A 15,885-nucleotide genomic window follows, 5' to 3' on the forward strand; every position below is an offset into this window, starting at 1 on the left:
TCGCAAGCCTAGCGGCCCCATGCCCTATAACTATAACTATAAGGCTAGCCAGATATACTGCATAGGGCGCTGGCCATGCAGCCCTGTGAAGCGGTACACGTAGATCTACGTATACATCGGATCAACACGTGCACATGCATGCAACGTTCTGCTGCCCCCGGGGAAAATCGCGGAACAAAATAGCAAAAAACGCGGCAAAAAACGCGGCATAATATGGCATAATTTGCGGTGAATTTGCGGTAAATATGCGGTGAATATTATTGATATCATCTCGCGGCGGCAAGTTTGCAGTTGATATGAGGCCATTTTCAGTGAGTATGTAGTGAAATCAATCAGTTACAAGTCTCTGGTGTAAGCACTCGTCATATTTGAGTACAAAGCCGCCACGATGAGACGTTGCTGACCGAACAGTGCACTGTGTGTACGTGTAGTGCAACAAAAAAGTTCAAAAAACGCGGGAAAATCGCGGGAAACGCGGTCTTTTAAAAATCGCAAAAAACGCGGAAAAAACGCGGCCACGGAATCGCGATTTTCTCCGGGGACATGTTCTGTACACGCTGAGGGCGCCGACCCCGGAAATCCACGACACTCGACAGTGGATGTAGATCTACGCGAGCTTGAACCAGGGAGTCGTATTATTATACCCTCCCTGGCTTGAATCAGGTGAGCGGGTACATCCATTGGGGGGATTCCCTACTAGTACGACAGTCTCCGGACAGTGGTTTTCACCACCATCCCTCCTCACAGTCCTGGGCCAGGATTTATGTGAGGGATGCTGGTGAAAACATCCTACACACCAGCCGTGTCGGAAGGTAGACCATGGTGAACTGAATAGAGGTTATACGACCGATTTCTTGGTGCCACACTAGTCAAAAAGGTTTTCTAACGAGCACTCAGTATGTAGCATGGGTCGCTACATGTAGTGCAAGTGCATTGCTGTGCCGCCAGTCCGAGACTTCGCCAAGGCATCTCAATTGATGATTCAATTGCAGAACCCCTGTAATGGCACCAGAATCTCCACTGGTGCGGTCATGAAGTGGTGGGGGTCCGTAGGCTAGGCCCTCCCCAATTAAAAAAAAAAGAAGAAGAAAATTAGGTCCGAGTGACCTATATTTGACTGCCTAGAGATCACAATATTTTATTGGGGGACTGATTTCCACGTCCTGAACGCCAGACGGAAACTCAACTCCGCTATGGTTGTGAAACACCAAATCACTGGCAGGCAGACCTTGGACTGAGGAACGACACGACAGGAGAGCTCATACGGAAATGTATTCCACGTTTCGCGGGAGACTCAATTCGGCTGGGTTTCCCGCATCCGTGGGAACGCCACCACCCTCACAGCTCATAAACCATACATCTAAACATAACCAGGGAACAATATCTTCAAAACGTTGAACTACTAGTGATCAACAGAGGATGATGATACTGGATCCTATCGATTCAAAATAGAATGGCATAAATATTATCGCCTTGCAACTCATTCGAAAATATTTTAGATTAATTGTGGTTGACAAACGATGAAGACACCCATGTCATAAATAGCCACCGCGGGGACGTGTATACGACATGCAAGATGCACTGCCACAAAATAACAGTGTACACACAGACGCACGCACACATACACACACACACACACACACACACACACACACACACACACACACACACACACACACGGCAACGAGACGGCATGCCTCAATAGGTAGCGCGGCCTCCGCTGAGATCAAAACAGTAACCGGTGTTGAACGACGTTTCGTTGGAGATGATAAAACATACCGTCGATGCCACTTCATCCAGGCGGCAACACCTGCGAACATCAGATTAAACAATGTCAATGGCAGCACTCCCATACTTGTAAAATTCAAAGTCACATAAGTTACTTTCCAACTGCATAACCCGCAGCCCCACCCACAGCATCTCATCTTCTCATAGACTTATCTCCTATTGGCGATGGTGCAATCGTGAGAATAAGGAATTTAAAAAAATCAGATGTGGAAGCTTTTTAAAAGAGGTAATGTGTCAGCTTCATTTTTCTTTTTTCTTTTTTTTACTAAGAACACATCCCTAAGATATGTGGAGACAAACACAAAACAATACACGGGGGTTGTAGGGACGACGACGTGCCGATGTACAGGGAGCAACTCGACCGACCAGAGGTCTCGGCGCTAGCGTTGCAAAGGCAGCTCACAACACATGTCACCCATGCTGATGGCACTTGGGTCTTTTTCCCTCCCCAGGGGACCAACCACGGTCAATTTCTGGAAACTACCAGAGGTGAAAGAAAGTGATTAATTTTTGAAAGGATTGGGAGAACTTCAAATTCAAAGGATCAGTCGGGGAATGCCGGGCCTCGTACCAAGCGGGACCCTACATTGACCGGACAGATTTTCATGCACCCACACGTCGTGGATCGACCGTGCATCCCTGGATCAAGCGGGATAGTTTCTGCTGCACCAAGGGCGTCCGGATAGGGCAGGTTTTACTGCAGCTAATCAAGGGTCATACACCTGTTGACAACGTCAAGCCAGAGCATTCTATCCGAGCCAGTGCATTCTATCCGAGCCAGTGCATTCTATCCGAGCCAGCGAAATCTATCCGAGCCAGTGAATTCTATCCGAACCAGTGCATTCTATCCGAGCCAGCGCATTCTATCTGAGCCAGCGCATTCTATCTGAGCCAGTGAATTCAATCCGAGCCAGTGCATTCTATCCGAGGCAAGCTGCTCTGCTCCCAAAAGAGGCGCACACTGGTGATAGTCATGTTACCATAGTGATAGTGAAGCATTTCTTTTTTACTAGCAATCACAGCCCTACTAATAATCAGGGGAAGAGGACAACTGAAGTGACGCTGGACAACAAGACAAAGGGGAGTAGGGGCGATGTGCGGATGTGGTTGGCGAGGTTCATCCGACCGGAGGTCTCGGAATCATAGCCTACGTGCGACGAGGCATCGATAAGAATGCAGTCAGAGAGAGGTTACTCACCGTTTCATGGGTATCTTGTCAGTCATGTACTGCACTTGCTGTGGCTCCATAGCCTCCACCATTGCTGTACGTACTACACCCGGTGCTAGAGCGTTGACCGTCACGCCTGCAAAGACACGTGCACACGCAGTCCAGTACACACATGCACGCACGCATACACACGCACGCGCACGAGCACACACATAAATGTACATACGCGCACACACACACACACACACACACACACACGCACACACACACACACACATACACACACACGCACGTGCACCGACAGGAGCATGCCAGCATTGCTTGGAGTGAATCTTGCACGGGTGGACAGTGCACGGTCAGCATAGCATACAGGAACATGCACAAAGAGCATGGTTGTAGTCAATTGAGTGCAGTGTTGGCTAGATCCAAGAGACAACTGAGGAAGTTGATTGTGGCATTGCAGAGTCCTTTGATACCATGGCAGGGGCATCGGACACGCCACGGTGACTACGGTATTCACCGCACCACCTTTTGGCCCCTAGGTTTTGAGCCCAAATCAGTGCCTTTGATTGATTCATGGGGTCATGAATCAATCAAAAGCACTGATTTGGGCTCCAAATTTTCGAAAATTTTCAGCATAGCCACCCGTCCTAACAAGTTAATTGTACCTCAAATGGCTGACCGTACCTACCTAAATTGCCTTCCCACGCCCCTGTACCGCACATCACAACCACAACTATAAGGGAATTCCCCGACATGTGAAGATCTGGAATGCAAAACCCGCTAAATCCATTCCATTACTTTTCGGAAAACAGGATTCATTTTTTGTGCGGTTCTTATTATTTTGGGTTCCAGTTTTTGAAATGGTTCTAATCAGATTTTGAACTTGAAATTTTCCCTGGTGGTGCCCCTAGGCCTATTGAGTGCACTGAGCGGATTTTCTCAAATTCTCGGGTTTTGCATCTCAACTCTTCACCTTCCGCAATAGGATTGGCAAGTGTGGAATATCGTAAGAGTTTAAAACGATTCCCAAACATTTCCTACTCTGTGGGCACACAGTTTAACGAGCCTGCCAGCAAACACACGTCTTCTATTTCTCTAGTACAGGGGAGAGAAGGAATGACATACGTGTGACGTTTCTGGACTTTTAATGGTGGATTCTTACTCGTTAAAAAACTTAAAATGCTAGACTCTGTGCCCCGTTAGACATTCAACTCTGACAGTACCGTATTTCAACGAATGTAAGTCGCACCGTATCGAGTGTGACACCCTACAGAATGTGAATATACTGAACCAGTATTGCTCAAACCTGAACCCAGGGGTGTGACTTATAATAGAAAGCAAGAGTACATAACCCCCAAGATTGTGCAACTGCCTGTACAACCTATATACAGTGCTGCGACGGCAGAACTTCACATTACGTGACCTGGCTCAAACAGGTTACGCTGGCAAACAGTGCAAAGCAACCACAAGAGAGTTGAGCCCAAAGCAGGGTTGCGTACAACCCTGTATCTATCATACACAGGGTGAACATAATGTGTACGGGTTCATCACGTGATGTGAAGTTCTGCCGCTGCAGACCCCATAGCTAGAGTTGCACACTCTTGGAGCTATGCACTCTTGTCGAAAGCGACCTACACACATACCTCGTTTATCCGGGCGGTCCGGGACCGGACACTGCCCGTAACTTTGAAATGTCCGTCACGCCAAATCACACATCCATTTTCATGAGGAAAGGCCATAGATATGGCATATGACGTCACTAACTCCACAAAAGTGACAAGTGAGTAGTAATGTTTCCATTGGAAACTTGCCCAAAGGGTGTCCGGCGGTAGACCGATGTGCCTGCAACTTCGGCGTCCGGATAACCGACGTATGAGTGTATAGTCAGGGCAACATGGTAGTACAGCCACTGTAGCAACCCGCTGCGCGCTTTATGGATTATTTGTGTTTGGCCTGGTTTACCATAGATTTTCAGATTTTTCCATTTTGCGTCACGCTTGCTTTTGCGGAGGTGTTCAGCACAGCGTACACCATGTTTCTCACTAAGTTGTATTCCCGCATACGCTTTTCTTGCACGTGCCTTGCGTTCGTATGAACCTTGAACTCTGCGGCACACCCAGTCCCGTACCGGCGTGCATTTGTACACACTGAGTTATCCGACTTGTTTATTTTTCTTCTCTGCCGTTGCCGTTCTGCTTCTTCCCCACTCGATTGACAACAACAAGTACTCTCTTTTCTACTCGTACAGTCTTGGTGTTCGTGGGTGGATTAGTATAGTAATGGGAGTCGCTATCCTCCAAACCACCACCAACACCATTACAGTCGTCGTTCTCTTACCCGTCTCCGCATACTCCTTGCCGACCGCCTTTGCCAGTCCGATGACGCCGGCTTTGCTTGTGCTATACGCACACATGCCGGCGTTGCCCTCCTTGCCTGCAATGGACGCTATGAGTAGAACGCGCCCGTAGTTCCTCTCCAGCATGTGCGGTATGCAGTGCTTGGTGATCAGGAAACTACCACGCAGGTTCACTGAAGCACGGCACACACGGAGAGAGACAGAGATAGAGAGACAGAGATAGAGAGAGACAGAGACAGAGAGATAGAGACAGAGATAGAGAGAGACAGAGAGATGGAGATCGAGAAGAATAGAGATAGAGATGAAGTCTGGAGAAAAAAAACGCTTCTGCCCAAACTAATCGGTGTCCGTTGCTTGTCGATTGGTTGTGTTTCTATCAATAATAGCCATCTTGTCTCCGCCTAGAATAATAGATAGAGAAAAGTGTTTTAAAACGGGTCAGCTCTGCTGCTCTGCTGTTTTCAAATGCACCTCTACCAACTACTGTACAGAGTTTCCTGTGAGGGCAACGAGTTAATTTGTGTCGGAATGTTTAACAAGTGGCAGGCTGATAGAGAGCTCATGGCCGTGCACGCACGTGCACACCCCACACATACACACACATATACATGTACACACACCACGCACACACACACACACGGACTCACCTCTGTAAACCCGGTCAAAGTCGTCCAGGGACACGTCCGCCACTTTGACGCCGTTCGGTCCGACAATGCCGGCACAGTTGACAACGGCATCGAGGCGTTCGTATCTTGCGACTACGCCAGTAACTGCCTCCTTGACGGACGCCTCGTCCGACACGTCCACTCGGTAATACACCACCTGAACAGAGAGTTAATGCAGAGACCTATACATAGTAAAACATGACGGAGGCGACGACCGCTCAAGAGACCTTACGAAACTGGTCCCCGCGTACAGTTGGTCTTCCTATCCAGGGTCATTTCAGTGGAAATAACTTTCTTTAGTTCTAGTTGGGCTGGTGGCCGCCTTATCAGAGTGGTCGCCGTTGCAGGTTTTATTGTACAGCGGACTCCACTTATAGTGAACTGGCATACAGATAATTTTGTTATAATTATAGCGAACCGTTGCCCATGTCCCTGTTAGTCGTGCATCAGAGGGTCGTACAAGCCCGGGTTGTGCGTAACTCTCTGTCACAAATCTACTCACACGTTCAAGTGCATGAACTGCTAAAGAAAATATTATTTTGGTTATATTTTGGTCAGTGGGTGGGTGGGCCCGGGAATCTCGATTTGTTTGGTCTCACCTAAGCAAAAATGCGCTAGTTTGTATTGAGTGGTGAACTGATGCTTCAAAGGAACACGAACAAGAAGAAATTTCAGTGGGCTAAAACAAAGGACAATACTCAATAGACCCATTGCGCGTTGCCAAATATGGAATGTATGAGTAATGCTTGTGACTACGCTGGGATCAGGGATGCACTGTTCAACACCCCACACGACCATGCCCCAGGTAGCTGTGTGGGCTGTTATGTGAGTACGCTGGGATCAGCAATGCACTGTTCAACACCCCAGACGACCATGCCCAGGTGGCTGTGTGGGGTGTTATGTGAGTACACTGGGATCAGCAATGCACTGTTCAACACCCCAGACGACCATGCCCAGGTGGCTGTGTGGGGTGTTATGTGAGTACACTGGGATCAGCAATGCACTGTTCAACACCCCAGACGACCGTGCTCAGGTGGCTGTCTGGGGATGTTATGTGAGTACGCTGGGATCAGGGATGCACTGTTCAACACCACAGACGACCATGCCCAGGTGGCTGTGTGGGGTGTTATGTGAGTACGCTGGGATCAGGAATGCACTGGTCAACACCCCAGACGACCATTCCCAGGTGGCTGTGTGGGGTGTTTATGGTACAAATTACAGCGAAGGACTAAAGGGACCGTCACTTAATTTTTGCCGACTACCCGCCAAAAAAATCTTTTCGTTTCACGTGTCAGACACGTCCGCGAGCGCGTACGATCGACTCGCGCGCGCCCGCGCTACCTTTCACGTCAGGCTATCTGTTCACGCCACATGGCTGGATAGCGCGTACATGCAAACATGATTGAAGACTTGCAAAATCAATTTTTTTCCAAGTCCAGGCGCTAGGCCTAGGCAGCACTAATCAGTCTAATGCCTAATGCCCAGGCAGCTGACTTTATTTTCGGAGAAACACTACTCATTGTAGTAAAAAGTAACAATGCGATATCATCTAGGAAGGATCGCTACCCTAACGCGAAGGAAAGGCCTTGCGCGGCTGCTCTACGAAGTGTTGAAGAAAGACTCATCAAAGTTTAATAGTTGGTGGACGAACAACTCGCTGGCGCCGGAAAACTTGGCCCCCAACGATGGTATTTGGTGAATCATCAAGCATAATGTCTTGTAGCAGTGTTCACCGAGGAAGGAGGACGCTCTAGTCGCTGCTGTTGTCCGTTTCATCCACGTTGGGCGTTAGCTGCACCGCGCCTATTGTGTTTTAGTATTCCATGGACACACATTAGCATTCAGAGCGATTGTGGAGCCACAATTTACTTCACACAGCGTTGTATTGTCCACGAGCGCAAACTTCATTATCAGCAGTAACTGTTACTCTTCATCCTACATGTAGACTTGGAGTATACACGGCCTTGTCACGACAGCGACAGCTCTACAGAGTGTTCAAGTGAGAAACATAAATTTCTATTGTTGGTGGACGAATAAATGGCTGGTTCCGAAAAAACGCGGCCTGCACCGATGGTGTTTGGTGGATCATCAAACAGGGTGACCAGCAGTGTTCACCGAGGAAGGAGAATGCACTCGCCACCACTCCGATTCATCCAAGTGGGCGTTAGCTGCGCCGCGCCTATTGTGTTTTAGTATTCCATGGACGCACACTAGCGTTCTCAGCGATTGTGGAGCCACAACATATCTTCATGCGGCGTTGCACTCTCCAAGAGCAGAAACGTCAGCAGTGACCCATCATCATACATGTAGATTTGGAGTATACACACCATGCGCCAATGGGCCTTGGCACAACAGCGGCAGCTCTATGGAGTGTTCAAGTGAGAAACATTTGTTTCGACTTTTGGTGGACGAACAAATCGTCGGTGCCGAAAAACGTGGCCTGCGCCGATGGTGCTTGAAACATCAAGCATGGTATGTGGTGACTGTCAGTGTTGATCGAGGAACTTGGAAGGAGAACACTTAGGCCGTCGACCGTTCATCCATTTCGTTAGCTGCACCAAGTCTATTGTGTCCTTGTATTCCATGGGCACACAATCATGAAGCATGGCGTCTGAGCTGTGTTCACAGAGCGGGGAGATGCTCTTGCTGCTATCTTATCCGTCCTGTGTATTCCCAAGTGCCGAAGGCTCACAACGATGGTGTTGGACAAGTCAGATAAAATAGAGTCAACGTAAGTACGCATGTGTACTCTTACTGACTGAAACATAAGTGGGGTGTAAGAGCTAATTCAAATGGTGTCGTGACATTCTCATGTACGAGGTTAGTGTGTAGTACTTGTTACGTACTGAATTCTGTGACTTTGTTTTGTCTCCATATACTGCATGCATTCACGTTTCACAGTTATCAGTTTGACCCTGAGTTCATGTCTGTTATCCCGTGTCTCCTCTACTTATTTTTGTTTCCACACGGTTCATGGTGTAGCGCTGCACGTGTTCCGTTAGTTAGAACTTCAGCATAAATCGCAACTACTTGTACTTTCAGACATGTCACGTGATTGTTGCCAGGGTTTGAGCCAATCAGAGCGTTTACAGGCAGGGCCTGAACCCCTGATCATGCCTTGCCTGCCAGCTCTACTACGATATTACATGTCACGTACCCCCGCGCGCGCACGGTTCTCCTGCGCTTGGGCTTGCTTTCCCTTGGTAGTTGGAAGTCAGTGGCTGTTAGTACTCTTAGATTATGTACAGAAAGTGGTGGACATCACGCAACTGCAGTGTAAATTAAAGGGTGGTTGTCAACTGACAACCGCATAATTTTTCGACATAATTAATAAAAGAATTTTCATCTAAAGAGTGAAAAGCAACTAAATAGAGCGGTTGTCGGTTGACAACCCCCCTTTTATTTAGATTATGTATCTGAAGTAAACACAACGTAGAAATATCACAATTGTCTCTTGTGTATTATATCCGTCTGATGTCACCAGATCGTCACACGGTGCTGTGACCAAGATACGGATCATGCCGAACGCTGATTCAACTGGACGAATCGCGAGGCTTTTCAGATGCAGGGACACAATGGAAACTGAATGACTTCAGAACAGCACTGAAGCGTTATGTTATCATGAAAGACGCCTTTCTGCGCCGCACAAACACAGGCGGTACTACAGCAGAAGATGTCACTCACTATTCTGCAGGGGCACTGGTGACAGGCGCATGCAAGTTCACCAGAAGGAAGCGGTCTGATGTTAACTGGAATGCCAGCAGTATGAGAGGGTGTTCATTCTGCGGCGGATCTCACCTGGACAAGAGCTGCGCGAAATACACAACAGTAGCACAGCGGAAAGAATAACTGATTGAACAGAAGCGTTGCTTTGTGTGTTTGCGCACAGGGCACCGGTCAACTCAGTGCAAGGCCACCCGCAAGTGTAATGTGTGTTCTCGCATGGGTCACCCGGCAATCAGAGTCACCATCATGTCACGATCTGCCCTGAATCTCAACAGAAATCTGACAGAAGTACCAACATAGTAGCTGACCAGCTTGTGGCTGACGAGGTACCAGCATCTAGCGCAACAGCAGCTAGTGCAGCATCAACCAGTATCGCCATTGACCGTAAGATAGTCAGTCGTCTTGATCGGTGCAGATTTCCTCTGGGAGTCTCAGTTGACGTGGAGCACCAGAGGACTTCCGCCAGGACTACAGTTTCTGCCTACCACAGTCGGTTTTGTGGTGACTGGCCGAACACGTCACTCCAAGCACTCAGCTACGCCGATGAGCAGCCATGCCAGCTATCGTTTCTCTAACTGATGCAACTTCCGACTCCTGCACCATCCCAGATCTGTGGGACCTAGACTGTGTTGACATCCAGGATTCAGGCAATCTTACTAACAACGACCTAGCCATTAGGCAATTCATCATTGTTCTACGATTTTGCCTGCCACCAATCGTCATGACCTGCGATACTGAGAAGGCCATTTTACAAATCAGTGCCAACCCAGCATACAGAGTTGCGACACGATTTCTGTGGTTCGCCAACTCCGACAGTCCATCAGTCACCCCATCCAGCCTGTTCACGCTCATAAGCAGTCCATTTCTGCTTGGCGCGTCTATACAGCATCATTTGGCACAGCAAGATGACAAAACAGCTAGCAGTGGCTGTTGGTGAGAACATTTTCTGCTGTGCCATTGGAGTGTGCACGATACACGAACCCTGCTCTTTTGTTGGCACCGCCTATGTAACTTACTGCATAGGGTGCAAGGTGACCGTTGTCGGTTTACATGTACTCCAGTTATTACACCGTGCATGCACTGAGTCTGTGCTGCACTGTGCATCCATAGGTGTTCGTTTGCGGTAGCGCAAGGTGACACGCAAGGTTGATGGATTGTTTTGTCCGCTGCTATTCGAAGCTCTCGGAGTCGGAAGCGTTAGCTCTGTTTCCCCTGTTCCTCCCTGCGCGGAGTCTGTAGTTCTGGCTTGCAGTTGCTGTTACATGCATGTTGGCAGTTGCATGTGTGTTTGGTTTTCAGTTGTCTTTATTAAAATTTTGTTTTCTGTGGACGACAGTTCAATATTCTAGCAGTTGTTGCACTTCCTACTTCTGAAGTACATTCCGTAGTTATCTGCGGTTGGTGTTTGAGAGAGCAAACTGTGTTCTTCTCCAGAGTGGAGTAAACCATTCGCTTGTGTCTGAGGAAAACCCTGTGTGTTCACGAAGAGGTTGACTTGCCTGTAGAGTGAAAGTACCACATGGTCACATGGTCCACAAAATCTTAGAACTACTTGTAACTTAGGGTCTTCTGGCGTATGGTATAATTATATGAGCAGCATGAGAGTGAAGTAAAAGACTATTAGCTCAAACATTCAGTCTTTCAAGAGTAGGTGTTTCATCACGGAATAGGTTCTGCAGTTCACTTACACACTGCAACAATGGACCAGCAGTGTCCAGCATACAATAGAGTCATGTGAATATGTACCGTATGCATACTCACAGCTGCAAGGCCAGCGCCCCGTGGCTGCTTGACTTCTCAATCGATATAAATATTCACAACAGTAAGACTCTGTGATCAATCAGAGCTGTGCTTCGAAGTAGTCACAAATGCCCCATGATCAGTCACAAAACAAAACTTGGCAACCAGTCACAGCTTCCACGGTGCCCCAAGACCAGTCACCAGAAATGACCGTAGTAAATCTGCAGGGAGTTTCATAATCTGTTCATTGCAGAGTCCACTATGCTATGATTCAAGAGGGGGGTAGCGTTCCTGCGGATGCGGAAAACTTGGCTGGAGCCCGAGTGTCACGTGAACCCTGATTTTTAAGACTTATTATTTGTTTTACGATGAGCCTATTATACGCGATACAGGCTCAGAACACACTTTTCGTCTAGTTGGCATATCAGGGATATAGAGCGGAGCAGCCCATATCCCCAATTATGACACGCGAGTAATAGTGAAATACGATTGGCGTATTGTGCTGGACTGACTGCGGTAATGTAAAGCTAAAATAAAGCAGTCAGTTTGCCCTTAGCATGGCCTTGTCATGAGGGTGCCACATCCGTGGAAAGGCAACATGCCGGCTAATCTCCCTGAGAAGTTGAGTGGTTATCAGCAGGCGATAACGCTGTGTCGATGATGACCTGTTGATGCCCGACAGGAACCTTGCGAGGAGAGTCATTGGGCCTGACGGGTAGGTAAAGCCAACTTCCACATGAAGTTTGCGGATGGCCGACATGTAGACATGGACTGATCGGGGCTGAAAAGTTCTGAACAACTCGGCAGCAAAATAACACATAAAGTAAAAAGTCATCACCTGGCAATGGATTCCAGTCATGCCCTTGACAGAACTGGAAGTAACGGGTATCGGCGGAAAAAATATTTCCGGCTGGTGCCAGTGCTGCTAGCTGCAGCACGGAGTCCGGCAACTGAGAGTTGGCAAGACTGGCTGATCTGGCTCAGCTGCTGCTTCCGGAGCCCTCAATGGTTCAAACACCATCGGCGCAGGCCACGTTTTTCGGCACCGACGATTTGTTCGTCCACCAAAAGTCGAAACAAATGTTTCTCACTTGAACACTCCGTAGAGCTGCCGCTGTTGTGCCAAGGCCCATTGGCGCATGGTGTGTATACTCCAAATCTACATGTATGATGATGGGTCACTGCTGACGTTTCTGCTCTTGGACAGTGCAACGCCGCATGAAGATATGTTGTGGCTCCACAATCGCTGAGAACGCTAGTGTGCGTCCATGGAATACTAAAACACAATAGGCGCGGCGCAGCTAACGCCCACTTGGATGAATCGGAGTGGTGGCGAGTGCATTCTCCTTCCTCGGTGAACACTGCTGGTCACCCTGTTTGATGATCTACCAAACACCATCGGTGCAGGCCGTGTTTTTTCGGAACCAGCCATTTATTCGGCCACCAACAAAAGAAATTAATGTTTCTCACTTGAACACTCTGTAGAGCTGTCGCTGTCGTGACAAGGCCGTGTATACTCCAAGTCTACATGTAGGATGAAGAGTAACAGGTACTGCTGATAATGAAGTTTGCGCTCGTGGACAATACAACGCTGTGTGAAGTAAATTGTGGCTCCACAATCGCTCTGAATGCTAATGTGTGTCCATGGAATACTAAAACACAATAGGCGCGGTGCAGCTAACGCCCAACGTGGATGAAACGGACAACAGCAGCGACTAGAGCGTTCTCCTTCCTCGGTGAACACTGCTACAAGACATTATGCTTGATGATTCACCAAATACCATCGTTGGGGGCCAAGTTTTCCGGCGCCAGCGAGTTGTTCGTCCACCAACTATTAAACTTTGATGAGTCTTTCTTCAACACTTCGTAGAGCAGCCGCGCAAGGCCTTTCCTTCGCGTTAGGGTAGCGATCCTTCCTAGATGATATCGCATTGTTACTTTTTACTACAATGAGTAGTGTTTCTCCGAAAATAAAGTCAGCTGCCTGGGCATTAGGCATTAGACTGATTAGTGCTGCCTAGGCCTAGCGCCTGGACTTGGAAAAAAATTGATTTTGCAAGTCTTCAATCATGTTTGCATGTACGCGCTATCCAGCCATGTGGCGTGAACAGATAGCCTGACGTGAAAGGTAGCGCGGGCGCGCGCGAGTCGATCGTACGCGCTCGCGGACGTGTCTGACACGTGAAACGAAAGGATTTTTTTGGCGGGTAGTCGGCAAAAATTAAGTGACGGTCCCTTTAGTCCTTCGCCAAATTACATCATTGCGCAATGGGTCCAGTAAGACAGATTCGTACATTGGACAAATTTCCGCTCACGCAGAATACCGATACCAAGGAACGAGTAATACGGATGGGGGAGTTGAAAATGGGAAAAGTCTGAAGAATAAATTGATTATCACCAACAGGATTCGAACCGGCGACCCTCGTTTATGGCCTGCGATGCTCAGCCACTAAGCTGCTGACTAAACCGTATGTTCCCCTGGGCCCTGGTGCAGAGAGGATGGAGTGTCACATCGCTGTGCTTGTAGTCTACAGCCACAGCCACTGTTGCCAGTCCATAATTATAGTGATGATGTAGACTGATGAATTGTTTTTTTTTTGTTTTTTGTGCGTCCATGGAGCTATGAAGCCGAGACCTCTGGTCGGTGGAGCTTAATGGGCCCCATCACCACACTCCATTATTCACCCCAGGGTCTGGAGATATGTGGATTTTGTAGAGAAAAAAAAATAAAAACAAAAACAATGCATCAGTCTACATCATCACTGGAGATGCTTTGGCGACGCCGCGGACTACTCGCGCCACAGCACTGCACTTGCGATTCACGCTGCATACTGGGTACCCATGCTCGCTGGTCACATCGGATCAACATGACCCTGCACTGTTCGGTACGGGCTGAGGGCGCTGCCCCCCCCCCCCCCCCCCCCCCCCCCCCCCGCCTGGGCGGTCAATCGACTGGGTTTCCATGTCCACGACAGTAGGAGGGCGACACCCAGCCATGGTAAGCATGATGTAATCGCATACATTATGAATGTATGATTGATTGTACTCCATTCAGCCTTGCCGGGCACTCGCCTAGGCCAGGCTAGGGCTTTAGACTAGTACTAGTACTACAGTCCTGCTCAATGAAATCCAGCCGCGTCACTCGAGTTTGCGCCTTGCATCCTTTCCCAGCCCAGCGTTCACAGGTCTAGGGATGCGTAACGCCCGGCATGGCGTACTTGACTTGAGTGATACGACTGGATTTCATTGAGCTGTACACGTACTGTACTACTACTACAGTACTAGTACTAGCAGTGACAGTACTGCAGACTTACCTCGCCGCTACACTCACTGTCGTCAGTCATGGCCTGCGCCACTGCCTTGCCCTTGCTCTCTTCGGCGATGTCGAATATGGCCACGGCTCGGGCACCTTCCTGCGTGCTGAGTCGCTCCGTGATGGCTTTGCCCAGGCCATCAGCACCCCCGGTTACAATGATGACCTGCTCGGCGAATCGGGAACTCGCAGCGCCCCGGCCGTCGCCGGCAGCCGATTCCGGCGCGCGCTTAGCTTGTGGTTCATCCGCCATGGTGAAGATAATCACCCAGTTAGCTTCCCGAGATTTCTTGCTCTTGAGTCTTGTGCGAGGGCAGCTAATACTACTTATTGTAGTATTCTTTTCTCTGTCCCAACTCCCAACCCAAACATAGCACAACAGCCAGATCTAGAATATTTTTTGCCTATGTTTGTGTTGTGAGCTCTTTGAACGCCAGGCGTTACATGCTCATTCGATCGATCGAGGCCTCGAGGGCCACTCGAAGCCGCCAAGGCCGCCAAAAAGAAAAGAAAAAAGATCCACACTCAGTCCACAGATCTATCTAGGTGCACCGACCGTGCACCTGTGGCACGCGTGCACGTGCGCTTCTACCCACTCGATCGATCTCCTCACTACAGCTCAGCTCACTGCTAGCTGTACTGATCCAGCTGGCCAGACGAGACAGAGCTAGCTAGTTAGGAGGCAGAGTGATGGAGAAAAGACAAAAATATAATTTGTTCGACAGTCATGCCCTTGGCCTTGGGAAAAGGAAACCTAGTTTTACTTTAGTTTAGGACGGGGAGAAAAATAACGTCGGCGCATTTGCAAGCCCGGTGTGAGCCCAAACCAAAACAATGTCTGTGGGACTGCCAAAATAATAATAATACATGTACAAGACAAATATATAAAGAGGACGAAACAGTTCTGTGCGCAGATTGAGTAATAATACGCGAAGTGATAATGTGGTGGTATGATGCCTTGCAGTAACCAGTTGCACCAAGAGTACCGTAAAGTACCGCCAGAGCGCCCCGTCTCGCCAGAGCGCCCCACCTTGATTTTACAGCCAAGAGAAGAAAATCGTATGGCAGAATGCTACTAAGTTTGTACGATGTGAGAACCTTCGTGTACTAAGGTCACACTTGGTAT

General features: G+C 48.7%; 1 protein-coding gene and 1 long non-coding RNA gene across 2 annotated transcripts; one reads left to right on the top strand and one right to left on the bottom strand.

The window, feature by feature from the left end:
• Positions 1-1,361: 1,361 nt before the first annotated feature.
• Positions 1,362-15,170, bottom strand: LOC135821358 (2-dehydro-3-deoxy-L-rhamnonate dehydrogenase (NAD(+))-like). The gene is made up of 5 exons (XM_065334426.1): positions 14,761-15,170; positions 5,963-6,137; positions 5,297-5,488; positions 2,987-3,092; positions 1,362-1,810 (listed from the first exon to the last, which is right to left on the bottom strand). The coding sequence occupies exons 1-5, from the start codon at positions 15,010-15,012 to the stop codon at positions 1,699-1,701; spliced, it is 837 nt and encodes a 278-aa protein (XP_065190498.1). The 5' UTR covers positions 15,013-15,170; the 3' UTR covers positions 1,362-1,698.
• On the top strand, positions 7,999-11,154 carry LOC135821359 (uncharacterized). The gene is made up of 2 exons (XR_010554335.1): positions 7,999-8,711; positions 9,465-11,154. It is a non-coding gene; the product is annotated as an uncharacterized LOC135821359 (long non-coding RNA).
• Positions 15,171-15,885: the final 715 nt, after the last annotated feature.

The sequence above is a fragment of the Sycon ciliatum genome, chromosome 7 (assembly GCF_964019385.1).
Source record: "Sycon ciliatum chromosome 7, ocSycCili1.1, whole genome shotgun sequence".
NCBI classification, from domain to species: Eukaryota; Metazoa; Porifera; class Calcarea; order Leucosolenida; family Sycettidae; genus Sycon; species Sycon ciliatum.